Source organism: Hypanus sabinus, chromosome 10, assembly GCF_030144855.1.
Source record: "Hypanus sabinus isolate sHypSab1 chromosome 10, sHypSab1.hap1, whole genome shotgun sequence".
Lineage (NCBI taxonomy): Eukaryota > Metazoa > Chordata > Chondrichthyes > Myliobatiformes > Dasyatidae > Hypanus > Hypanus sabinus.
In genome coordinates this window covers 58,155,497-58,182,052 of record NC_082715.1, presented here as the reverse complement: position 1 = coordinate 58,182,052, position 26,556 = coordinate 58,155,497, and the positions used below count along the sequence as shown (strand labels likewise).

The window sequence follows — 26,556 nt, the reverse complement described above, 5'->3', positions numbered from 1 at the left end:
TTAGCCTTATAATCTTCTAGATCTCTAAAACTACCTAGCTCTCTGAACCTTTTGTAAGCTTTTCTTTTTTTCTTGACTAGATTTACTTCAGCCTTTGTACACCATAGTTCCTATATCCTACCATACCTTACCTGTCTCATTGGAATGTACCTATGCAGAATTCCACACAAATATCCCCTGAACATTTGCCACATTTCTTCCATACCTTTCCCTGAGAACATCTGTTCTGAATTTAAGCTTCCAAGTTCCTGCCTGATAGCCTCATAATTCCTCTTACTCCAATTAAATGTTTTTCTAACTTTTCTGTTCCTATCTCTCTCCAAAGCTATTATAAAGGAGATAGAATTATGATCACTATCTCCAAAATGCTCTCCCACTGAGAGATCTGACACCTGACCAGTTTCATTTCCCAATACCAAATCAAGTACAGTCTCTCCTCTTGTAAGCTTATCTACATATTGTGTCAAGAAACCTTCCTGAACACACCTAACAAACTCCACCCCATCTAAACGCCTCGCTCTAGGGAGATGCCAATTGGTGTTTGGGAAATTAAAGTCTCCCACCATGACAACTCTGTTATTATTACACCTTTCCAGGATCTGTTTCCCAATCTGCTCCTCAATATCCCTGTTACTATTGGGCAGCCTATAAAAAAACACCCTGTAGAGTTATTGACTCCTTCCTATTCCTAACCTCCACCCATAGAGACTCTGTAGACAATCCCTCCATGATGTCCACCTTTTGTGCAGCCGTGACACTATCTCTGATCAACAGTGCCACACCTCCACCTCTTTTGCCTCCCTCCCTCCCTGTCCTTTCTGAAACATCTAAAACCTGGCACTTGAAGTAACCAATCCTGTCCCTGAGCCATCCAGGTCTCTGTAATGGCCACCACATCATATCTCCAAGTACTGATCCACACACTAAGCTCATCCACTTTGTTCACAATACTCCTTGCATTAAAATAGACACATTTCAAACCTTCGGTCTGAGCGTGTCCCTTCTCTATCACCTGCCTATCCTCCCTCTCACACTGTCTCCAAGCTTTCTCTATTTGTGAGCTAACCTCCTCTTCCCCAGTTTCTTCAGTTCGGTTCTCACCCCCGAACAATTCTAATTTAAACTCTCCCCAGTATTCTTAGCAAACCTCCCCACCAGGATACTGGTCCTCCTTGGGATCCATGTGCAACCTATCCTTTTTGTACAGGTCACACCTGCCCCAAAAGAGGTCCCAATGATCTAGAAATCTGAATCCTTGCCCCCTGCTTCAATCCCTCAGCCACACATTTATCCTCCACCTCATTCTATTCTTATACTCACTGTCACATGGCACAGGCAGTAATCCTGAGATTACTACCTTTGTGGTCCTGCTTCTCAACTTCCTTCCCAACTCCCTGTAGTCTGTTTTCAGGACCCCTTCCCTTTTCCTACCTATGTCGTTGGTACCAATATGTACCACGACCTCTGGCTGTGTCATCTTATGTCACAAAAGCTTATCAGCCAGTAAAATACTTTTGAAGTTCAATTACTCTTGTGAAATAGAGTTGTCGATATGTGCATAGCAAGTTCATCAAATTTCTTTGAGATAGTATATTTTATTAACTTTGGATTAAATAATGGCAAGAGGGCTTGTACCTGTTATGTCTCTGAACTTTCACATATGTAAAACTGGTGTTCATAAGGCAGGCATGTGAACTGTACTCTCTCCCACTTATACAGTACGGTAAAGAAGAAAAGAAGTTTATTTTTGGTTGACTCAAAGCAGCTGGAGGACAGTTGTCTTTCTTACTGAAATGTTGTCATTGCTCTGCCCTTACTCAACCATAAGGAATTTTAACACAGGAGACCTCCCCATTTCAAACCCCCCTCTTTGGCCTTCCACATTGCCTGTTAAAGTAATCATTTTCAGTCACACCATGCTGCCTTGGTTCAAATCTTCCACAACCACAGCATTACAGTTTGGCTTTTCCAAAATTCAGCCTTGAGTATTTGGTAGTTCTGTTTGAATAATCCTAAAGCCATTCTCCCTGATTTTCAAGGGACAATGGATTTTGGTTTGATTTTTATGAAAATTCTTACAGAATCCAGCGACACTGACTTCCCCCGCTGTTCTCCTATAGTAGGTCACGCTCTTACATTACTTCTGGCTTTGTTGACCTACCTTATTTCTAGGTTCCTCAAAAGTACAATGTTCATTTTTATAAATATCTTTAAAATTCAAGATTCATTTAATATCAAAGAATGTATAAATTATACAATTTTCAGATCTGTTGCTCATAGGTAGCCACAAAACCAGAACCCAAAAGAACCCAATTAAAGAACGAAAAAAATAAAAAGACTAACACTTGATGCACAAGAGAAAGACAAAAATATCCAAATCATGCAAACTATTGAAATGAACAGCAATTAATACTTTCACACTGTAAATAATCCTTCATAAGTGTAATTTCTTTTGATGAATATGTTAACTTCAAATTTTTCAGGAAATATGTAACATTGTAAATTTCAGAACTTTGTTTCTGATCTAAATAGCATTATTCTGTTTATTTTCCAAATGGCTATAAAAGTAACAAAGATGCATTGTGTACCAAATATGATCAAGTAACCCGGGCACTTCTACCCCATCACAACTTGTTTCTTATTCAACTTGTGTAAATGTGGTAAGGTGTTTTGTAAGTGACTTCAGCCACAGTGGCAAACACTTCTCAAGATCATTACTTCTGAATTACTTTGTTGCTATAGCATCTACAAATACGTTTTTAATGTTCTGAAAATTAACTTAGGTAGGTAAATTAGAACAAATTGCCAATGAATAATTAAAATTCACCCATTAACTGTGACTATTTAAGTACAAAATTATAATAATAGCTTAATGTTAAAATGAGCTGAATTTTTCAGTTTGACAGCAATGAGAGCTGCTCTGGCAAATTCTTAGGTGTGTCAGGCTTAATCAGATACAGCTTAGGGGTGCACACTTAAAATGAGGTGTGGCCAAGGAATGTCATTTCTCTAAATAGTTGTACTCAACAATTTTATGGTCGTACTTGCAAAGACCTAGTTTTCAAACGCTTTCAGGAAATTGTCCTTTTAAAATACACTATTTCAGTTGGGGATTTAGGTTTAAAAAGGAGAAAAGTGATCACACAAAAATCTTGGTAAAGGAAGTAACTTCATTTAAAACAATTCCTTTGAAAGTGTAAAAACTAAACCCTAAGATGAAAATTAAGTCTGTCATTGGCAAGAAACTAATGCATAGAAGTCTAAAGAATATTACAATAAAGTAAGCTGCATTTTAAAGAAGTTATCTGTCTAGAATTTAAAAACATTTCCCAGAGATTTTCAAAGGAAATGTCTTAAATTTGGGATAATGCTTATTTACTCTTTATTTGTTCACTCTCCCTATCTTTCTCCCAATGAAACATACAAAACACTGGAGAAACTCAGCAGGTCAGACAGTGTCTAAACCAGATGATGCTTCAGGCCGAGACCCTTCATCAGGACTGGAAAGGGAGAGGGAAGGAGCTAGAATAAGAAGCTGAGGGTGGGGCAGAGGAAGACGAGTACAAGGCAGAAAGTGATGGGTGAGGGAAAGGGGGAAAAAAGTGAGATGCTGGGAGGTGATAGTTGAAGAAGAGAGTGGGAGAAAAGAAAGGAGGAGGTGATAGGCAGGTGAGGAGAAGAGTAGATTAAGAGGGGAATCAGAGTGAGGAATGAAAGAAGGTGGAAGGGAGAGGCGGAGGGGGAAATTACTGGAAGCTCGAGAAATCAATGTTTATGCTATCAGGTTGGAAGCTACTAAATGGAATATGGGATGTTGCTCCTCCAGCCTGAGTGTGGCCTCATCATGGCAATAGGGGAGGCCATGGATTGACATGTTGGAATGGGAATGAGGATTGGAATTGAAATAATTGGCAGATGGAGTGAAATAATTTTTGCAGATGGAGTGAAGGTGTGCGACAAAGCAGTCCCCCAATCTTCATCAGGTCTCAGTAATGTAAAGGAGGTGCAACTGAGGCAGCAGGCACTGTCGATGCCCTCAACAGATTCACAGGTGAAGAGTTGCCTCACCTGGAGGGACAGTTTAGAGCCCTGAATAGAGGTGTGGGAGGATGTGATTGGGCGAGTGTGGCACTTTTTGCCAGGATAAGTGCCAGAAGGGAGATTAGTGGGGAGGGACGAACTTGCATTTGCCCAATTTCTTGTGTTCTTCCAATGCAGCCTCTTACTCTCTCATATTGTTTATTAACTCTTTCCTTTTAGTTCATTGTAGATCTAAACCATGTGTATAAATGAGAAGGTACAATAACACTGTCTGATATGTTACAGTATAATTTGTCTCCAGTTAACTGATACAGCTACCTTTTTACTAAATGAGGATTTACATGTTTTCTTTTGAGAATAGCATTGATGTCCAAATTAGAAACAAGAGAGGTAAAGCAAGAGTTGAGTACCAGCTGAGGTATTGTGATCCCGTAGTCTGGTTTGGGGTGGGGGGGGGGCGGGGGTGAAGCCATTGCATCTGAGAGCAAGGTGGAAGCGAATTCCCGTCAATCTACTATGTGCTGGGGCTGAGGGCCAGTGATTCTTGCCAAGGTTGTGGGCCTTGTCAAGTTCAATCCTTTTTTTTTGTTTTGGATTGGTCTAGCTGCATTGTTTGCATGAAACTGAATTGCTTCCCATTTTGTTGTATGCTGAATACTAATCTGCAATTACATGAAGTGTGATGAGTGCCATTAATGCTGTGGTAAAGAAAGTGGGCAGGGTGTGTAATGACTAGCAGGGGATCTCCAGGTAAAATCAGCCTCCCATTGGGTTTTGCGGTATTGTGGATCTCAGAGGCCAGTGCTTCGAATGGAATCTCACTGAGAAGATCAGTAAAGCTGTTGGTAAAGCTTTTTAAAATCTTCTACTGATATAATCACTTAAGACCATGAGACTTAGGAGCAGAATTTGACGGCTCAGCCCACTGAGTCCACTCTGTGATCATGATTGATCCCAGGTCCCATACACCTGCCCTCTCACCATATCCCTTGATGCCCAAACAAATCAGGGATCTATAAAAGTCAGGAATATATAATGACATAAAAGTCATTTACATCTAACCAACTGTGAATATTAATTTTAAGGAACATTGGGTTTTGTGAATAGATTTTAGCCCAGTGACGCAGCTCAAAGTAAATTCATTATCAAAGAACAAATATGTCACCATATACAACCCTGAGATTCCTTTTTCATTTTGTTGATAAAGCAGTTAACTTTTAGCACCAGGGATGTGAGTTCAGACAAAAATCAAAGTAAATTTATTACTGAAGTACATATATACTTCAGTAATAAATTTATATATACTTCACCACATATACCTTCAGTTTAATTTTCTTGCAGGCATTTAAGGAAAATAAAGAAATATAACAGAATTTATAAAAAACTATATGTAAACAAAGTCTGACAAATAACCAATGTGCAGAAGAAGACAAATTGTGCAAATAAAAAATATAATACTCAGAACGTGAGTTGTAAAGTCCCTGAAGGTCAATTGTGGAATCATTTCAAAGTTGAGGTGAGTGAGATTGTCCACAGTGGTTCAGGAGGCTCATGGGTGTAAGCTATTAATTATCCACGAACCTGGTGGTGTGGGACCTAAGGTTGCTGTACCTCCTGCCCAGTGGTAGTAGTGAGAAGAGAACATGGCTTGGATGGTGGAGGACCCTGATGATAAATGTGCTTTCTTGTGGCAGCACCCCTTATAAATGTACTTAATGGCACCTGAGACCTGTGTTCAGATCTGAACTCAGTGATGCCAGTGTGGAATTTGCATGTTAACCTCCAGTTATTTTGTTTTCCTCACATGCCCTGAAGTTGTTGGAGGAAAGTAGGTTAATTGACCACTGTAAGTTGTTCTAGTTAGTCAGTGAGTGGAAGAATCTTGGAGGGATGGAGTTGATGAGGATGTAGGGAGAATTAAATATGAGAATCGTGTAGGTTAGTTCAAATGTAAGTGGGTGTTTGATGGGCAGGAAGGGCCTCTTTCTCCAAAGTCTAAATTCGAGTATATTCAAATTCAAAGTCCAAATAAACTTATTACCAAAGTACATATATATACAACATGGAAGTTTGAAGGGAGATTTGATAGAGGAATGCAAAATTATGAAAGGTATAGATAGGGTAAAAGCAACCAGGCTTTTTTCACTGAAGTTGTGTGGGACTACAACCAAATGGTCATGGGTTAAGGGTGAAAGATGAGAAGTTTAAAGGAAGATGAAGGAAAACTTTTTCACCCAGAGGGTGGTGAGAGTGTGGGATGAGCCACCAGCACAAGTGGTGCATGCAAGCTTGATTTCAACCTTTAAGAGAAGCTTGGATAGGGGCGTAGATGGAAGGCTATGGTCTGGGTGTAGGTCGAAAGAGTAGGCAGGTTAAATGGCTTGACATGGATTAGATGGGCCAAAGGGCCTGTTTCTGCACGGTACATTTCTTTGACTAGGACTATCAACTTTTGCTTTAAATATACCCATGGTCTTGACCTCCACCACAGTCTGTGGCAGAGCATTCCACAGATTCACCACTCTCTGGCTAAAAAATTCCTCCTTACTTCTGTTCTAAAGGGTTGCCCTCTAGTTCCGGATACCCCCACCAGAGGAAACATTCCCTCCACATCCACCCTACTTAGTCCTTTCAACATTTGGTGGGTTTCAATGAGATCCCCATGCATTTTTCTGAATTCCAGTGTGTACAGGCCCAAAGCTACCAAATGCTCCTCATATGTTAACCACTCCCTTCCTGGAATCATCCTCGTGAGCCTCGTCTGGATGCTCTCCAATGATAATACATCCTTTCTGAGCTAAGGTGTCCAAAACTGTTGACGGTACTCTAAGTGTGGCCTGACTAGTGTCTTATAAAGTCTCAGCTTTATCTCCTTGTTTTTATATTCTATTCCCCTTGAAATAAATGCTGACATTGCGTTTGCCTCCTTTACCACAGAGTCAATCTGTAAATTAGCCTTCAGGGAGACTTGCTCAAGGTATCCTAAGTCCCTTTGCACCTCTGATGTTTGAACCATTTAGATAATAGTCCGCACTATTGTTCTTTTACCAAAATGCATTATCGTACATTTCCCAACACTGTATTCCATCTGCCATTTTTTTGCCCATTCTTCCAATTTGTATAAGTCCTACTGCAATCACATTGCTTCCTCAGCACTACCTACACCTCCACCTACCTTTCTATCATCCGCAAACTTTGCCAAAATGCCATCGATTACATTGTCCAAATCATTGACAAACAATGTGAAAAGTAGCGGTTCCAATATTGACCCCTGAGGAACATGTCTAGTCACTGGCAGCCAACCAGAAAAGGCCCCCTTTAATCCCACTATCTGCTTCCTACCTGTCAGCCATTCCTCTATCCATGCCAGTATATTTCCTGTGACCATAGGACTTTATCTTGTTAAGCAGCCTCATGTGGTGCACTTCATCAAATGCCTTCTGAAAATCTAAGTAAATGACATCCACTACCTCTCCTTTGTCCATCCTGTTTGTTACTTTATCAAAGAATTCTTATGGATTTGCCAGGCAAGATTTCTCTTTTTAGAAGCCTCCAAATAATCTCCAGGTACACCAAAACCTTAATGGACTCTAACACTTTCCCAACCACTGAGGTTAGGCTAAATGGCTTATAATTTCTTTTCTTTTAACTTCCTCCCTTCTTAAAGAGTGCAGTAACATTTGCAATTTACCAGTCCTCCAGGACCATGCCAGAATCAAACGATTCTTGAAAGATCATGACCAATGCATCTGTTTTCCCTTCAGCAACCTCCTTCAGGACTCTGGGATGTAGTCCAGCTGGTCCAGGTGGCATCTGCCTTAAGACCTTTGAGCTTGCCTAGTACTTCTTCCTTTGTAATAGAAATGGCACTCACGCCTGCTCCCTGACACTCAAGGACCTCTGGCATATAACTAGTATCTTCCACAGCAAAGACTGAAGCAAAGTTCTTATTAAGTTCATGTGCCATTTCTTAGTCCCACATTACTACCTCACCAGCATTATTTTCCAGTGATTCAATATCAACTTTCACCTCCCTTTTACTCTTTATATAATTGAGAAATTTTTTAGTATCCTGCTTCATATTATTGGCTTGTTTTCCATCATATTTTATCTTTTACCTTCCTAGAGATTTTTAGTTACCTTTTGGATTTTAAAAGCTTCTCAATCATCCAACTTCCCAGTCACTTTTGCTACCTTATATGCCCTTGCCTTGGCTTTTATGCAGTCCTTAACTTCCCTTGTCAGCCACGGTTGCCTACCCCTGCCATTTGAGAACAACTTCTTCTGTGGGACATAGCTATCCTGTGCCTTGTGAACTATTCCCAGAGAATTCAGCCATCACTGCTCTGCAGTCATCCCTACCAGTACCCTGCTCCAATCCACTTGGGCAAACTCCTCTCTCATGCCTCTGTAATTCCCTTTATTCCATTGCAGTACTGATACATGTGCCTTATGCTTTTCCCTTTCAAATTGCAGTATGAATCCAATCATATTATGATCACTGCCTCCTAAAGGTCCCTTACATTACGCTCCCTAATACGATCTGGGTTATTACACAACACCCAATCTAAGATGGCCTTTCCTCAAGAAGGTTCGAGCACACACTGCTCTAAAAAGCCATCTTGTAGGCATTCATATATTTCTCTTATTTCATTATGACATATCAGGGCATTCAGCAGGTTGTTAGGACAATCTCAAGCCTCATTCTTCTGTATACTATTCTCTCACATACACACCCATCAACACACTCTTGATCTTCCTACCATCCACTTACACCAGGGGACAATTTACAGCATCTAATTGATCTGACAAATGTTCTGACTCTGGGATATGGGAGGAACCCCACCCAGTGATGGAGGACATGCAAATGCCATGAAGGCTTCACTGGAGGCCAGAATGAAGCCCAGGTCACTGGAGCTGAGGCAGCTGCACAACCTCCACTGTGCAACCAATTCCATCTGCATCGAGACTTCTGGAGGAACTCAACAGAGCAGGCAGCATCTGTGGAAGTAAAGGGTTAGACAACACCTTGGTTCAACAGTGATCCGAGAAGCTGAAGCTTCTTGGCCTACTGATTTCCTTTATCAACGTGTGTTTTTTTTCATGTGGATTTTATTGCTTGGTTTGGCATGTAACAGCCAAACTTTGGTATAGAGATTGATACAGGGAATCTAGACAGAGTTTAGGAGAAAAAAGTATGAGTCATGATTAGGTTTGTATAGGTGATAGACATTTTACATTAATTACAGAATGGAGCAGTAATGCTATAGGTTTTAGACAAAACTAGAGACTGAGTCAGCTTGTTTACTTCCTCCATTGTAAAAATTTGAAGTAGGGTGCCAAAATTAACTGGTTAATTATATAACTGGTTAAATATTAGTGAATATTTAGTGTGGAGCATGATTGAACATAATGAAGGTAAGAACATCCATTGATAATCAAACATTCTACATAACTGTTAAATGTCAAGCAGTAATTGTAGCATATTAAGCTCTATTAGCATTCTAGATGTTTGTTTTGAGGAGCGGTGGCTCAGAAGCTGAAGAAGCAACTTACAGAGGTTATCTTGAAGGTTGATCCACAATGGTTTGCTTCCCTTTGGAATCTAAGTGGAACTCATCACCATCTGGTAGGGAGAGGGGATACAACTGTCCGTGGTCAGCTAGATGGATTTCATTGATATTATAATGATTCAAATTTTCAATTTTATTATTCTATGCTGTATGTTTATTGTTCTATTTCCTAATTCTATCCACTGCTATATGGTCTATTTGCATTTTCTGTTTTCTCCTAGAGTCACATACCACACAAATCTTTCAGCCCTCCTGTATATTTATAATGGCTATTAAATACTCAGCAGTTCTAATCCCATTTACCAGTATTTGTTAATCCAAGTGCTCATCCAGATATGTTTTATATGTTGTGGGAGTAATTCTTGAGGTTCAGTTTGTTATGCATGTTCTTATCTGCAATTTTGTAGCTTTGCAATCTAATGCAACAGTTCATCAAGGCTGAAACATTTTGTGACAAACTGAGTAGAACAGAGATTTTGTTAAATGTTCTTAATTCAATTTTTCTAAATCGTGATTTAAAAGAGATGAAGAGATCTATTATATTTATCTATTCGTCCCTTGGCTACCAAAACGGTCTTTTCAAAAATCTTGTCAGAGATTGATTATTTACCTTGAACTTTCAAACTGTTGACTATTTTCAAATGCGATGGTATTGGGTTTGCTGACCATTAAATTCTAATCTCAAACAAAGACCTTAATCCTTGTCTGATACAGATAAGTATGGATAACTTCTCATTAAAGGGACGTTATACCGTAACTACCTAATCTTCAAAGACTACTTCACTTCCCTATCATCCTCCATGGCAAGTTTAGCTGCCAGTACCCAATATTTACATGGTGTGTTCCCCCACAAGGAGGAGAGTGGATTGAACAGAGTTCATTCATTTTCAGTGATACACGTTTAAATTCAATTAACATTCTTAAAACACATTTAAAATTCACAGAGGATTTCTATCTAATTAAAGACTTCAATTTACTAACTGTTTCCAAAACACAGGTACAGTTCTTATAATCTAAAAGACATGAGCACAATCTGTACACAAACTAGTCATCCGTTGCAGAAATCAAAGGCAGAGGAATGAATTCTAGCTCACTCATGGTTTTGTCATTCTTCTTAATTGGACCATTCCTAAAAGGGCTGGACTGCTCTCCACACTTTACTGTTTCTCTGCCACTTGGATGACTTCACACATATGTGATAATTTTTCAGATACCTTTTAATACAGGTTGTCTAAAAGCTTCTGGAGACAGAGATCCCATGTACCTACAATTAATGTTGTGACTGCTGACCTCCTGAGTGCACGAATCTTCCAACTATTAACAGATCAGCTGTTTGATATGCTAAGACACAATATCAATCTGGTCTTCATGCATCCTTGAACTAAACAACGTAGCCAGTGTTGTCTAGTTTGAACAAGCCAATTGACATAAATTTAGACTCTTGAGTTGATTTTGAGTTGGCACTAAAATTAAATAGACTTATTACAGTCATTCATAGAAGTAGATACTGTTTTATTTATTTTTATTTAGAGATACAGCATGGTAACAGGCCCTTCCTGACCAATGAGCCCATGCTGCCCAATTGCATGTATCTGCCAATTTGCCAATTAACCTACTGACCCATACATCTTTGCAATGTGGGAGGAAGCTGGATCACCCAGAGGAAACCCATGCATTAATGCAGAATACTCAAATTCCTTACAGACTCTGGTGAAATTGAACACAGTTGGCTGGCACTGTTAGTTCAGACAATGAGGGAGAATCTGGCCATATGGCTGTATTGGTCACAGAAATACAGTGGATTCTGGTTAATTTGGGCCATCAGTTAATTGGGACGGCCATTAATTTGGGATAGCTCTTAAAGAACAAAAACTAACCAGAAAATTGCTGGGAATCCCTTTGTTTATTTGAGACTCTATGCCACTTAATTGGGGTGGGCAATTATTGCCAAACAGTTTCTAACTAGCATCTGTCCTGTACACATATGTGGCTGTTAGGCTCTACACTTTGCTTAAAGTGAACAGTTTTTAAATAGTGTCAGTTGCAACTGTGTTCAAAAAGCAGTGATTTTTGTCACTTATATTTAGCAAGAAATAATCATTGAGACAATTCAGAACTGTTTTGATCACTCTGGTTCAAGCATTCAGGCTTGAAGATGCCAGAAGCAGCAGGGACTGAAAACGATATGACTTCAATACTTCAAAAAGTTAAGAACTATGGAGAATTTGAAGGTATCGGCAATCAACTTCAATGTTATATTGAAAATGAAGATGTGGAGGATGCAGTCATCAAAAGCATTGTATGAAGACAGTCCATTATCTGTACTGATTTTGTTCATTTACAGTCAACACTGCCATATACACTGATGAATTCCTCCATTGATAATTATTATGAACTATATAGTAGTGTTCTAATTTGTAACAAATTTCATTTAAATACATAATTTGCTACCCAATTTGACTGTTTTTATACCTTTTTAACTATTTCCATAAAACTTTGACTAATTGGGACAGCAGCTTAATTGGGCCAAAATGTACTGTTCTTGATGTGTCTCAATTAACCAGAATCCACTATAATTCAAACATCTGTGGGCTAAGCTGAAGTTAAAAGATGTGGGAGAGGTGGTGGATGGTTATGCCTTTTGTGGCTATGCCATACAGTCTTGCTACATGCTCTGCAATAAAGAGTTCCAAATAGCTAATTCATTATACAGTTGTTGCTTTTATTGCTGTGCCTAGTTCCAGTATGAAGTTCCAGGGTGAGGTTGCTCTGAGAGTTTTTACATAGCTGCGTGTCAAGGATGCATTTTATCTTATTGTCACTGATTGTGAACAAGCCCATTAGCTATTAGTGACAGCATTGACAATGGTTGTTTAAAGGTGAGCCTGCTCCAGCGCATTAAAGAGAAGCTTTGGGAAGAATGATTTTAACATGATATGTCAACAGGCCAGTACAGTGTTAAACCAAATGTGCAGATTGTACGTGCTGAACATCCACAATCTCTATGGTTTCTCTTCAGTTCATAAGCTGTATAGTAGGTATCAGCAGAATGAAAGCTACATTATCCATAATCAACCTTGTGAAGCTGATAGTCAATTACCTCCTTGAACTTTTCACATTAAGAGGAGATGGTTTTACTCTCTCGTGGGTGATGGCCCTTCTTCTCAAGCGGTTCTGTGGAGTAGACAATGACCTGCTTCCATTCCACTACGTTTTGATGTGCTGATGAATGACTCCCCAGATTCTGTCCGAAGGGCAGCTGCACGTATGGTTTGGGCATGCCGTCATAGCTGATGCTGGGCTTCAATGTGTGCTCAGCAAAGAGATTTGAAATTCTCCTTATCGTGCTGAAAACAGTCCTCCATTTTGAGCGGTGGTGGGCCAGGGTTCCCATGATCAGTGGATTGCTACATATTATCAAAGTGGCTTTGAGAATATTCTTGAACCTTTCCTACAAATTTCTACAAGTATGTGAAGACCAAGAGGATAAGATGTGACAGAATAGGACCAATCAAGTGTAACAGTGGAAAAGTGTGTATGGAACCGGAGGAGATAGCAGAGGTACTTAATGAGTACTTTGCTTCAGTATTCACTACGGATCTTGGCCATTGTAGGGATGACTTACAGCGGATTGAAAAACTTGAGCATGTAGCATTAAGAAAAGCTTGAGCATTAAGAAAGAGGATGTGCTGGAGCTTTTAGAAAGCATCAAGTTGGATGTCACTGGGACCAGACGAGATGTACCCCAGGCTACTGTGGGAGGCGAGGGAGAAGATTGCTGAGCCTCTGGTGATGATCATCAATGGGGATGGGAGAGGTTCCGGAGGGTTGCGGATATTGTTCTCTTATTCAAGAAAAATAGAGGGCAATGGGTAACCCTAGGTAATTTCTAAGATAAGGACATGTTCGGCACAGCTTTGTGGGCCAAAGGGCCTGTATTGTGCTGTAGATTTTCTATATTTCTGTCCAGATGGTAACCTCTTGTCACAACAGAATTCAGAATAAAACATCTGCTTCAGGAGTCTGGTGGTAAGGTGGGGGGGGCTGATTCTTGTGGCCTGCCCAAAAGAGGCAACTGAATGTGATTCAGATATTAATACTGCCATATTTGGGCTGGGAGATGAGAGAAAGATAAATTCATTTTTCCTGTCTCTGGATTTGGAGGATTTTGCGTGACAGTGTGAATGGTATCTCCACATTGCTTTGCTGTGTTTACTGCAGAGAATGCAAGCAAGAGGGTAAGCAACATTGCTGCCAGATAGATAATGAATTGTAGGTCTAGTCTGTTGTTTTCTCATATATCCAAAAGGATTGCCTAGCACACTAAAGATGATGATGTCTGCCTTATAGACTCCCAAGATATAGGCATATTTCACATTTTCCAGGGTCACGTCATGGATCCTTACTGTCTAGAATGGATACTGCATGATGGAAGGACGTTGGTGGAGGATTATTTTTCCTTGCAGATATATAGTTCAAGGCTCTTATGCAGGTACATTTTAGTGAGTCACTCATAGCTTGAATTAGAACATAGAACAGTTCAGCACTATACCTGGCCTTCAGCCTATAATGGCGTGTCAATCTTCTAACCTATTCCAAGATCAATCTAGCCCTTCCTTCCGACATAGCCCTCAATTTCTTTTTCACCCATGTGCCTCCAAATGTGTGTCAAATGCACAATTGAAGCACGTTATCCGAGGCTGAAGTTAGCTTGGTTCCACATTGAAAGCAATATAAACTGGAGAGTTTCTCAGCTGTGGATTTGATCCACTCCTTTGGGGAACATAAGTATTTCCTTGATACTGTTTCTGATGCAGATATATTGGTAATGGTCATGGCTTGCATGCATCATGTAGCAGCTGCAAGATGGAGATGAATTTCTGCATGCAGCCACATTTGAAGAAGGTTGCTCACAAATTTAAATATTTATTGGGGTGAAAAGGAGTGATGGTGCTCCCTACGTCTCTCTTGGAATTGAGACCTGATGACTATAATAAAGTCGTATAGCATAGAAAGAGTCACTTCAGCCCATCAGGTCCATGTTGACCGTTGAACATTCATATAATTAATCCTATTCTCCCCATCTTCCAATCCACCACTCAGCTAATCTTAGGGCTTGCTTAGGTCTAGAGTCAATTTACAGTGGCAAATTATCCTACCTGTCTTCATGCCCCTGGGATAAGGGAGGAAACCAGTCCTCAGAAGAACAGGGAGAACATGCAAACTCCACGCACCCAGCTCTGAGATTCCTGATGAAACCTGGGTCTCTGGAGATCTTCTGTCAGCAACACCACCTGCTGCACCGTAGTAGTTGTCAAAACTGCCCCTCTGGTGAATCTCGAGCTCATAACTTTTGAATTCCTTTTCATTTACCAAATGGATCCTCTCCATTGCACCACAGAGACCAGAATCCTGTTCAAAGTGAATCTAGATAGTTAAACCACAAATGCTCAGTACTGTCTTTACGTACAAGGCTGAATATTGTCGAGGTCTGGGTACATGTGAGCTTAGATTGCCTCATCACTGAAGAACTGTGATATAAAAATCCCAACCACCCCAATCATTCTCTTGTCTTTCCCCTTCCCATTGGGCAGTACATACATGAATCTGTCCCACAGCTATAAAACTATTGACTGATCTCTTTGTATGACATGATGGACTCCTGATCTCATCATGTATCTTGCTGTGGCCTTGCACTTTCTCTGTAACTGTAATACTTTATTCTGTATTCTTTAATTGTTTTTTCCTTGCATTACTTCAAAGCCCTGATGTGATGAAATGATCTGCATGGAAGGTATGCAAAACAAAGTTTTTCAATGTGCCTCAGTACATGTGACAGCAGTAAACCATTTCTTTATATTCGCCTGCGTGGTCTTATGCCTCTGCTTAAAAAGACAATCTAATCACTTCTTTAAACATTTGAGTCAGGGCAGAGAACTCCTCTAACCCAACAATTTCTTCCACCAAATATACTCAAAAGGGAGAAAAAACCACACACAAATGTGAAAAATATAAAACAAAATTATAAATGGGAAGATGAAAGATGGGTGGGTAACCAGTACCGACGAGGTATCATAAACCTAAAGCATTAACATTGTGTCTCTCTCTACAAGTGCTGCTTAACCAGCAATTTCTGTTTCATAAACTTCTCTGTCTTTATTTCAGACGTCTGGTGTCTGCAATGTTTTGCTTCTGGCTGAATAATATTTCCTTGTTCATTATTTATTTTGTATTTTCAGAGAGGTAGGTTGCCTTCAAAATGTTTAAAAGCAATTTGATTATAGGTTACACAAGTTTGGACTCAAGAATAAGTAATTTTCTAAAATTACATCAGCTGCGCCCCACTGATGTATTGGTCTTGCTCTCCTATGACATTCAGTGATGTAAACCACTTGGTATGAAATGGTAACGTCATTTCTTGTAAAGTGGATTTTGTCTGACAGACACTGATCCACACCACTATTGTTGCTGTTGATTTCCCATTGTTAATGGTTTCACACTTAGAAGGGAATTGGGTGACCTTGCTGAACCTAATGATATTTTAAATGTCAAAATTGAGAAACCTTTTGAGTTGTTTGTTTATAAACATAATAATAGTTTCCTTGGCATAACTACTTCATAAAGATTGAGCAAGCAATGGAGAGGATTATATCAACATGAATCAATGCTTATATTTAATAGTAGAAGAATGGAAGACATTACTTTGAAAGCTTTAAGAGGCTTTCATAATAGAATTAGGGTTTGGACAAACAGAGACAAAGGAATAAAACACTGCTGTGCTGGAACTCTGAAATAAAACAGAAAATGTTTCATATAAACAGCAGATCCGGTAACATCAGTTTAGAGAGGGGGTTCCCAACCTGAGGTCCATAGACCCCTTGCTTAATGGTATTGGCCCATGCCTTAAAAAAGGTTGGGAACCCTTGGACTAGGGAGAAACAGAGTTAATGTTTTTTCTTGTTAACTGAGAAAATTTAGAAGTGTAAAAGATTGTCCATTGTGGAGAAGGTGGGGATTGCTAGGGTTGGTGAGGAAGGATGGTTTGAGAGCCCTTGATTTCTTCATGAAATGTTGAATCCATGCCTCTTCTCAGAGATCTGTTGTGCGTTTCCTGCATTTTCTATTTTTATTTCAGCTTTCCTACGTTCAAACTTACATGCAGTTTGTAAAATCTGATACACTAGTTGTGTAATCTGAGTGACTGGGAATTATCATCAGTAACTGAAAAAAATAAATTAAAACATTACAATGGTACATGAAATTGTGTCACAAATGATTGTTGCCAAACCAGTTTGGGCAAAATTTCCCATTTGAAAACAACACCTGAAGTACAGGTTTTGCATTTTTAAAGACATTTGATTACTTAGTTTACTTGCTGAACAAAACTCGCTTGTCTGCTTCAAAACTAATGGCTATTGGGGGATTTTAATTCTGGAAGGTGCAAGTAGTCTCCTCTAACTTTCCTTCACATCCTTTACAGTAAGAGAGCGGTTTTAGTGCTACAGAATGAGTCTCTTTATCCCCAACGCCGTTCCTACACCAGTGAAGATGAAGCCTGGAAATCATTTCTGGAAAACCCGCTGACTGCTGCCACTAAGGCTATGATGAGCATCAATGGGGACGATGATAGTGCTGCGGCTTTGGGCTTACTATATGATTACTACAAGGTATGTAAACATAGTGCACAAATGTCCACCACATTAACGTGTGCAAATGATGGGGATGCCATGATTTTAACAGCAATGCTCAAGTAATCCAGTGGTACTGCAGCTACTCTTGGTCTGATCTGGCCTTGATAGCCACTGTTTCTACTTATACACCACCCACCATGAGCAATCTCAAATGAGTGTGCTGCCTTTCATATTTATCAGTTGATGTTTGCAACCATCACCTTATCAGTTCTGGGGATCTCCCATCCACTGCCACCAACCTTGTAGTTCCCACACCCCACACTTCCCGTTTCTACCTCCTACCCAAGATCCACAAACCTGCCTGTCCAGGTAGACCTATCGTCTCAGCTTGCTCCTGCCCCACTGAACTCATTTCTGCATACCTTAACACTGTCTTATACCCCCTTGTTCAATCCCTTCCCACCTATGTTCATGACACTTCTCATGCTTTGAATTTTTTCAATGATTTTAAGTTCCCTGGCCCCTACTGACTTATTTTCACCATGGACATCTAATCTCTATATACCTCCATCCCCCACCGAGATGGTCTCGAAGCTCTTCGCTTTTTTTTTGGATTCCAGACCTAACCAATTCCCCTCCACCACCACTCTCCTCCGCCTAGCAGAATTAGTTCTTACTCTCAATAATTTCTCCTTTGGCTCCTCCCACTTCCTCCAAACCAAGGGTGTAGCCATGGGCACCCATATGGGTCCCAGTTATGCCTGCCTTTTTGTTGGATTTGTGGAACAGTCCATGTTCCAAGTCTATACGGGTATCCATCCCCCTCTTTTCCTTCGCTACATTGACGACTGCATTGGTGCTGCCTCTTGCACGCCTGCTGAGCTCGTCAACTTCATTAACTTTGCCTCCAACTTTCACCCTGCCCTCAAATTTACCTGGTCCATTTCCGACACCTCCCTCCCCTTTCTTGATCTTTCTGTCTCCATCTCTGGAGACGGCTTATCTACTGATATCTACTATAAGCCTACAGACTCTCACAGCTACCTGGACTATTCCTCTTCCCACCCTGTCTCTTGCAAAAATGCCATCCCCTTCTCACAATTCCTCCGTCTCCGCCGCATCTGCTCTCAGGATGAGGCTTTTCATTCCAGGACGAAGGAGATGTCTTCCTTTTTTAAACAAAGGGGCTTCCCTTCGTCCACCATCAACTCTGTTCTCAAACACATCTCTCCCATTTCCCACACACCTGCCCTCACCCCATCCGCCCACCACCCCACTCAGGATAGGGTTCCCCTTGTCCTCCTACCCCACCAGCCTCCAGGTCCAACTTATAATTCTCTGTAACTTCCACCACCTCCAACGGGATCCCACTACCAAACACATTTTTCCCTCCCTCCCCTTTCTGCTTTTCGCAGGGATCATTCCCTACATGACTCCTTTGTCTACTCGTCTCCCCCAGCCCTTCCCACCAATCTCCCTCCTGGCACTTATCCTTGTAAGCAGAACAAGTGCTACACCTGCCCTTACACTTCCTCCCTCACCACCATTCAGGGCCCCAGACAGTCCTTCCAGGTGAGGGGACACTTCACCTGTGAGTCGGCTGGTGTGGTATACTGCATCCGGTGCTCCCGGTGTGGCCTTTTATATATTGGTGAGACCCGACGCAGACTGGGAGACCGTTTCGCTGAACACCTACGCTCGGTCCGCCAGAAAAAGCAGGATCTCCCAGTGGCCACACATTTTAATTCAACGTCCCATTCCCATTCTGATATGTCTATCCCATGGCCTCCTCTACTGTCAAAATGAATCCAAACTCAGGCTGGAGGAACAACACCTTATATACCGGCTGGGTAGCCTCCAACCTGATGGCATGAACATTGACTTCTCTAACTTCCGTTAATGCCCTTCCTCCCCTTCTTACCCCATCCCTGACATATTTAGTTGTTTGCCTGTTCTCCATCTCCCTCTGGTGCTCCCCCCCCTTTCTTTCTCCTTGAGGCCTCCCGTCCCATGATCCTTTCCATTCTCCAGCTTGGTATCACTTTCACCAATCACCTTTCCAGCTCTCAGCTTCATCCCACCCCCTCCGGTCTTCTCCTATCATTTCACATTTCCCCCTCCCCCACTACTTTCAAATCTCTTACTATCTTTCCTTTCAGGTAGTCCTGACGAAGGGTCTCGGCCCAAAACGTCAACAGCGCTTCTCCCTATAGATGCTGCCTGGCCTGCTGTGTTCCACCAGCATTTTGTGTGTGTTGTTGTTTGAATTTCCAGCATCTGCAGATTTCCTCATGTTTAATCATTAAGGGAATAGTCTGAAAACATTTTTTCTCTCTATTTAGAGCTAAGACAGCTGCTAAGCTCAAGGAAACTCCTGATTGTCTAGACCCATTGGTTATGAATTGACTTGCTTGACAACTAAGCACAATAAAAGTCGAAACCTTTGAAAACTCTTGGGCCCTGATAACAAATAGAAAAACATTTAATGGAATCTACTGATATCTAACTTAACTCCATTTTCCTCGCTCCTTAACGCCTTATGATGGAAAATATATTGTTCTATCATCAATTATTATCTGTGGAAGAGGGTTCCAAATTTTTATCAAGCTTTGCATGTGCAAGTGTTTCCTAGGTACACTCCTAAAAGGCATGGTTCTAGTAGATTTTAAGTCTCCACCACAACTAGACTCCCTAATCAGTGAAAATGTTTCTTTGCTCCTACAGTTTTGTTCATAATTTTTTTAGAGATCACCCATTAGTCTTCTAAATATTGGGGTATATGACCTCAGATTCTCTTCTTCACATTTTTAATTTCACTGCTTTTAGTGTAAATCTGCACTTTCTCTAAGGCTTTCCCAATTGATGCCCAGTCTGCTCTAGGTGTGATCTATCTAGAACACGTACAGCTGTAGAATAATGTCTCTTTGTTTATACTCTGAACCTCTAGATATTCAGGCCAGCATTCTTCTCAGTTTATTATCTGTACTTGTCCATAACATCATAACACTTATTTTTTACTTTAAAAAACATATATACACACATCAAGCACTTGCCATTATCCACATTCATTGCACTAAGCAACTCATTGCATTCCCTTACAATCCATTGATTCTACTAATGACTTTCCACATTGCATTAGTGGAGTATTTGGGCAGCTGTTAAACAGAGCCCATTTGCTTGTTGTTCAGTAGGAGCAACAGCCTAAACTGTAGTCCACCATCCCTCTACGCTTATCTGCGTTCCCAAGGCTTCATGGTGGCTACACTGTTTCAGTGTCCCCGTCACGGTGTACTTCTCTCCTGTGGAATGTGCCAGTTGGCAACATTCGCTTGAGGACATTTTCCAACAAGTTTAGGCAGATCAACTAAGCTGATCATCTTCCAGAAACAATTGATGTTTGTTTTATATCCCTGAGAGCAGCTCATAGATCACAAGGTCCTAGGTTATGCAGCTGCTCAAGATGAACCTCAAAAGGACCGCCATGTCCCTTTCCAGATCTTCTTGGCAAACATACGGTTTGCAAGGTGCTAGATGATCGTACCTGTACATGACACTAAATGATTTGTGCACAGAAACAGTATCTCTGAACTGCCACTGACGCTGGCCTTCTGTCATTTTATAAAATATTTGGTGCTATAATTCTTTGGCTGTAATCTATTTTCCACGGTTAATATAGTAATTTGTGACTGTTGCTTACCTCTAGACTGTTTAAGCAACTCTTCAATTTGGAGTTTGTATTGGTTTTAAACCATAATAAAATTAGTACATTTGTGATATGGAATGTAGGTGACGGCAGCTGTCTTGAATTAGATGATATTTCTGTTTAAATAAAATAATTTTACATCCTTTAAATTATTATCTTCTGTTTGGTAGTAAGAAATGCAAAAGCATTGACAACTGTGTTCGTTGTTTAACTGTAAGTATAAACTTGGGCTAAATAGCGAGAGATATGTGCTGAAAGTACAGAAACCACTCATAGAAATAGCTGTGATTTGATTGATGCTAAAGATGCTGTTTACAAAGCACTGAAACAGAAACACCTTTTAAACTTCAGGTGCCCAGGGAGAAGAGGACAATACCACCTGAGAAAAGTTCTAATACTGACACGGAACACAACAAAAGGTAGAAGTGTTATTACTATTGATATGTTCAATGTGGCAGGAAGAGCTTCTTTGGTCCACTGTGTCTTTCTTGGGCTTTTGAATGACTAATATATTTATTATGAAGTCCATTATTTCATCATGACATTCATTTACCATGTCCTCATCAAAGTAAATCTGTTTCCGTAACTGTTGGATTATGCTGCTCATGGAAGCTGTTTCCCCTCTCCTAGACAAACCCTTTGTCTAAATGATTCATGACTTCAGTATTTCCATGTTGCCGTTCGTGAACTCAGACAGTAACTTTTGCTTATCTGTTTATTCTTTGTTGTCCATGAAGACCTGAACATTTTCCATGAGGCATGGTTAGGTGATTAGCAAGAATCATTGCCCCATTTCATTTCATTTCATTTCATTTCATTTCTCCCTTTCAAAATCCAAAAATTTGGTCCAAACTAGGTCTAAGTTGCTTAATTACAATGTATACTGCAGCACACATCAAGATAAACCAAGATTGTCAGGAGTTCACAAGGAACTGACGCATTCACTTGCTTAAAGTCTACCATGCTGGGGACTCTTTCATGAATCCTGAGCTTGTTGGCTATGGGTAAATTATCTTACAGTTTAGGTTTAGTGATCTCATTCAGTATAATTCTTCATTTTAATGTTTGATGCATCAAACCTGGGAATGGCAAAAACTGACTGCTCTGTTACCTATGCTGCAGCAGATATAGTACTGCTAAAAAAAAATCATTGGTCATAAAAAAAGTCCGTGGAAGATCTCAAAAGGCTTTCTTTAAATGCGTTTCTTGATTCATTCAAAACTTTGAATGGACTGAGAAGGGCTCCCAGTAAATGACTTGCTCTCTTTTGAATCAGTACATTTCATGGCTTCTGCACATCTTGTTATTGCTTTTAAGGCCAGTAAATAGCTGCCCATGCTCTCAATTTGAACAAGTTGGAAAGACTGGTCTGCACAAACGTTTGAATGGAGTTTACAAATGATTACCCAAATTTGATGACAAAGCCTGTTTTACACTTTCTAGCCAGAGAGTATGCTCAACAGGAGAGAAAAACACAGAGCTAACCTGACAGAAGTTCACTGTTCTGATATATAGACTCTATTTTTCTCCCTCTGCTGACTTTACTTGTCCTGCATTTTCTATTTTATTTCAGACTTACAGCAATATTTCATTTTTGAATTTTTGCTTTGTGCTATTGACTCAGTTGAAAATTTTTTACCATTTCTCTCCATTTTGTTTTATTGGCTGAAGATTACTCACTCCCATGCATCCCCCTCGTGTTAGAAGGGGAGTACGATCTGGCATGCTGCCTCCTTCACAACCAACATCAATGCTGCTTTATGATCGTCCAGAAGGAGGCACGATTCAAACAGGGTGAGCAGACAACATTGGGCTTTCTCCCCCACCACCTCCCTTCTCTAATATACATTGCCTCTCATAGTGTGGCACTCCATCTGGAAGCCTGATTTGAAATTGAGAAACTTCAATAAAGTTATACAGATTTGACTAAGACTTGAATGAGTAAAATTCCATTTGTGAAGCAAGCAGTCTGCCTCTTGTGTTACTAAATTACACTGAATCCTGTTAAATACACACAATTCGTAAGAATAACAATTGATCTGCTTATAGATGTTACATTAAGCAGTGATTTATGCTAAGTATTTTATTATAATATTCTGTCTTCCCTTTATTAATTATTCAGAGGGATAGACCTTGCAGTTGTCACTTTAGGTTATCTGAATCAGTAAGATGCCTTTGTTGATTGAAATTATGAATAAACCAAGACTTTAAATGTTATTTCTTGTAGTTTTAATTTGTGTTGTAATTATTGCAGCTTTTTAGGCTTGTAAGTAAAAATGTCAATTGCTTTGCCAATATTTTTCATGTTTTTTTGTAGTTTGTAATTTGTATTATAGGATTTATTCCTGATAGAAGGGGCAAATGCAGTTATTGCTTCCTTTTAGAAGTTATATTAAATTCTGAAGATCACAATATTTACATTAATATTGATTTAAAAGATAAGTTAATTTTACCTTTTTTTAAAAAAGAAAAGCACCAGAATGGTAATTTTAACAATAGCAGAGTTAGAAGGTATCATTAAACACTGGCATTCCTGCTGTGTTCTGATGTAATTGAAGAGCTGAGAGGCTTGTGACATTTGTATTAAGAAAAATGGAAAATAAAAAAGCAAATGCAAGGAATGAACTTCTAGGTGTCGACTGAATATTCCACACAGTTGTGCAAGTAACCTAATTTTCTTACTAGTGCTTTGTATTTCAAACATTGCATTAACCACTCACACATTAGTGCCTTTCTGGCTAGCCTTCACCTTTGTTCTTAACTTAAAACTTGCATTTGGTAAAGTGGAAAGAACTCATGACAGTCAACACTTTATGATGCTAACTCTGTGTGTGCCTTGAAGGGGAATCTAGTCTGGGGATGAGAAAGGGCCACTTCTTCTAATGATTTTGGTCATTGATATTCAGGCAGAGACTGAAGAAATAAAGGACAAATTGAGAATTCAATTTGATGAATGGTTTGCAACTTTATCTTTGTGTTACAATCTTTTTGAAAGTGTTATTTTCATGTTCAAGGAACTCCATGCCATCTGCGACAGATCAGCCAGTTATTTCTACAATAGACAGCAGAGTGCAACAGTTGAGAGTTTTACCAGTCAATCTAGTGTTGCCCAGCCACTCCATTGGACATGACAAAGTGAATCAGTTTACAGCACCAGACACCACTGTCACTGTCTCTGTTACAACAATACCACCCCATTCCATCAAAACAGAATGCCACCCCAATAGCTTCACAGTGGGGACATCTCCAGCAATGTACTGTGGTGAGCCTCCCGAGCGCATCGTCATCTGTGACCGAAATCTGCACACTGACCACTTTGCCTCGTCTTTGTCTTCGCAAAGGAGGACTCCAGACACCACTTTCACGGAGACATTCAAAGAAGGGCCTCAAGAGGTAAGCCTATCACTTTATTGAGCAACTTTTGAGGTTTTGTTCACTTTCTTATGGCAGAATAAATGTCCCTTTTTTAACTCCAGCTGTCCTGAGGACAGGTAGGAAATGATCTGCCAGTAAGGGTCTGGGAATGCAGAAGTAGGCCTGGACTGACAAATTTTTACCTTTGCTGAAGCTACTTCACCTTGAGTGGAAGGAGCTGAACCAGAGGACCTATGCTGTGTCGTAATGTTTTCCAGTAGACATTGCAGCTTTTTAAGTTGAAGGTACCAAAATAATCTTTTTAACTGGGTTTATTCAGAGACCAGGCAATTATTAGGTATGAAATTCAACTTTAGCAGTGCGTGCAAAATTGAAGATAACAAATCCAGGGCTCAGCAGACAATTTGCAACCAGTCTGGCAAAAATGTGAAGTTAAAACTAGGCATTAGCAGCACAAAATTCAGAAGTATAGTAAACTGCAAGTAAAACAAGTAAGAGACTTCAAGAAGAAGTAATTAATTTATGTGCATAAATTATTACATGCAGGTTGTGAATGTAATTTAAATAGTTGTACTGGATCCTGGGTTTTATATGTAGCAATAGAAGCATGGAGTCCAGGAAGAAAGAATGATGAACCTTTGTAAACAACTGGTTTGTTCATACACTGTCCTGTTGTGGTTTTGGCCAAAAACGTCGACTGTCCGTGGTGTCCATGGCAGCCTGGCCTGCTGAGTTCCTCCAGCACTTGGTGTGTGTTGTTCGGTTTGTTCATAGTACGGATAGATTGACTAGGCTGATCTGCTGGGCTTGACCCTACACAGCCTGCTAACATAATACAGTCAAAGAAACATAATCTACTCGTAACTGCCACATGGAAAGGAATAAACCTGCAGGTGCTCAAGGTCTGAAATAAAAATAGAAATTATTAAAAGAACTCAGCAAATCAGGTGAATCTGTGGAACGTTTGGGAATCCAAACTGTTGTGTGTTATTTCCTATCACAGTTACTGCCTGATCTGCTATGTTTTCTCAACATTTTCTGTTTTTATGCCACATCAAACCATTTCCCTTAAAACAAAAGGAATTAAATAAATTATTTCAATTACTGTCCCTTTCGTATAGAATCTTGGATCTGAAACATTTATTTTTTTCTTTTTCCACTTCTGCTGTCTGACCAGGTGATGGTTTCCAATATTTTCTGTTTTTGTTTCAGATTTCCATCATCTGCAGGTTTTTATTGATTTTAACATGTAGGCTTATTAGAATAGTTTAACTGCCTATATTTAAAGCCAGTATGTAGTCGAAAAATCAAACGGCCTCCATTCCACTGTATCCTTTCTATGATTCTGAGACTAAATTTCTACTGTCTATTTTGCTCAGTCATTATTTTAATTCCTCCACCTGTAGGTTCTTTCTAACCTGTTGCCTTTACCCCCCTCTTTTCCTCTTTTATGGAGAGCTGGCTTCGCTTTGAGTAATGATTAACTACATCAGTGAATAACCAAGAATGTAGGAATGTTGCTCATCTTGTCTTACTTCTGTGCCTGTTGTGCAGATACAAAATAGCCACAACATCACCACCCACCACTAGTAGGTTTTTGCTGGCAAGTGGCCTGATAAACGTACAGGTAAAATTCCTAGGTGACTACATGCCTCCAGCAAGTTCAACAAATGAGCTGAAGCTCAGGTCAATAAATTAAGCTGCACTTCCATACCAAAAGTCCCTGGCTGCAATTGAACTGACTGAATTTATTTCTTATGCAAGATAAAAAGTGCTCTGAGGGAGAATCTAAGATAGGACACAGCCATTTACTCGTTAGTATTATTTATTTATATTTTGAATTCGGGATCACTGTAATACTGCAATAGCTTACCTGTGCAGTTTCTGAGTGCATGCCACAAGTTTCATGTGTCATTGATAAATAGTTGAACACATAGAAAATGTTCTTGCAGCAATGTGACTTTTAAGGTAATTCAGCTTGATTTTTATTCCATTAAACACCAGGGAATACAGTTGAATTTGACAATACCCTGATGGATCATAATGAAAATCCCTCTGACTAGAATGTGCTGGGATTTGTGGGTTGTTCTGGGCAGTGTAGATGTTTAGTTGGGCTCCTGTGCAGTGGGGTAAATCCTGGATGTGCTGACTGATTGACTAGTGGCTTTTTACTGTTGGCCTCCTTGTGAATATGATTCATCGCTGCGTTTCCCCTGCAGGTAGATTGGGCAAT

The 26,556-nt window shown here is 40.0% G+C and overlaps 1 protein-coding gene across 1 annotated transcript in view; it reads left to right on the top strand.

Moving 5' to 3' along the window:
* The window catches only part of grhl1 (grainyhead-like transcription factor 1), a 110,764-nt gene that overhangs the window by 16,870 nt on the left and 67,338 nt on the right, over positions 1 to 26,556 (top strand). The window contains exons 2-5 of the mRNA XM_059981900.1: positions 17,095 to 17,281; positions 21,300 to 21,367; positions 22,620 to 22,742; positions 23,963 to 24,341. Coding sequence (XP_059837883.1) covers positions 17,095 to 17,281; positions 21,300 to 21,367; positions 22,620 to 22,742; positions 23,963 to 24,341 — 757 coding nt within the window. The remainder of the gene's footprint in view (positions 1 to 17,094; positions 17,282 to 21,299; positions 21,368 to 22,619; positions 22,743 to 23,962; positions 24,342 to 26,556) is intronic.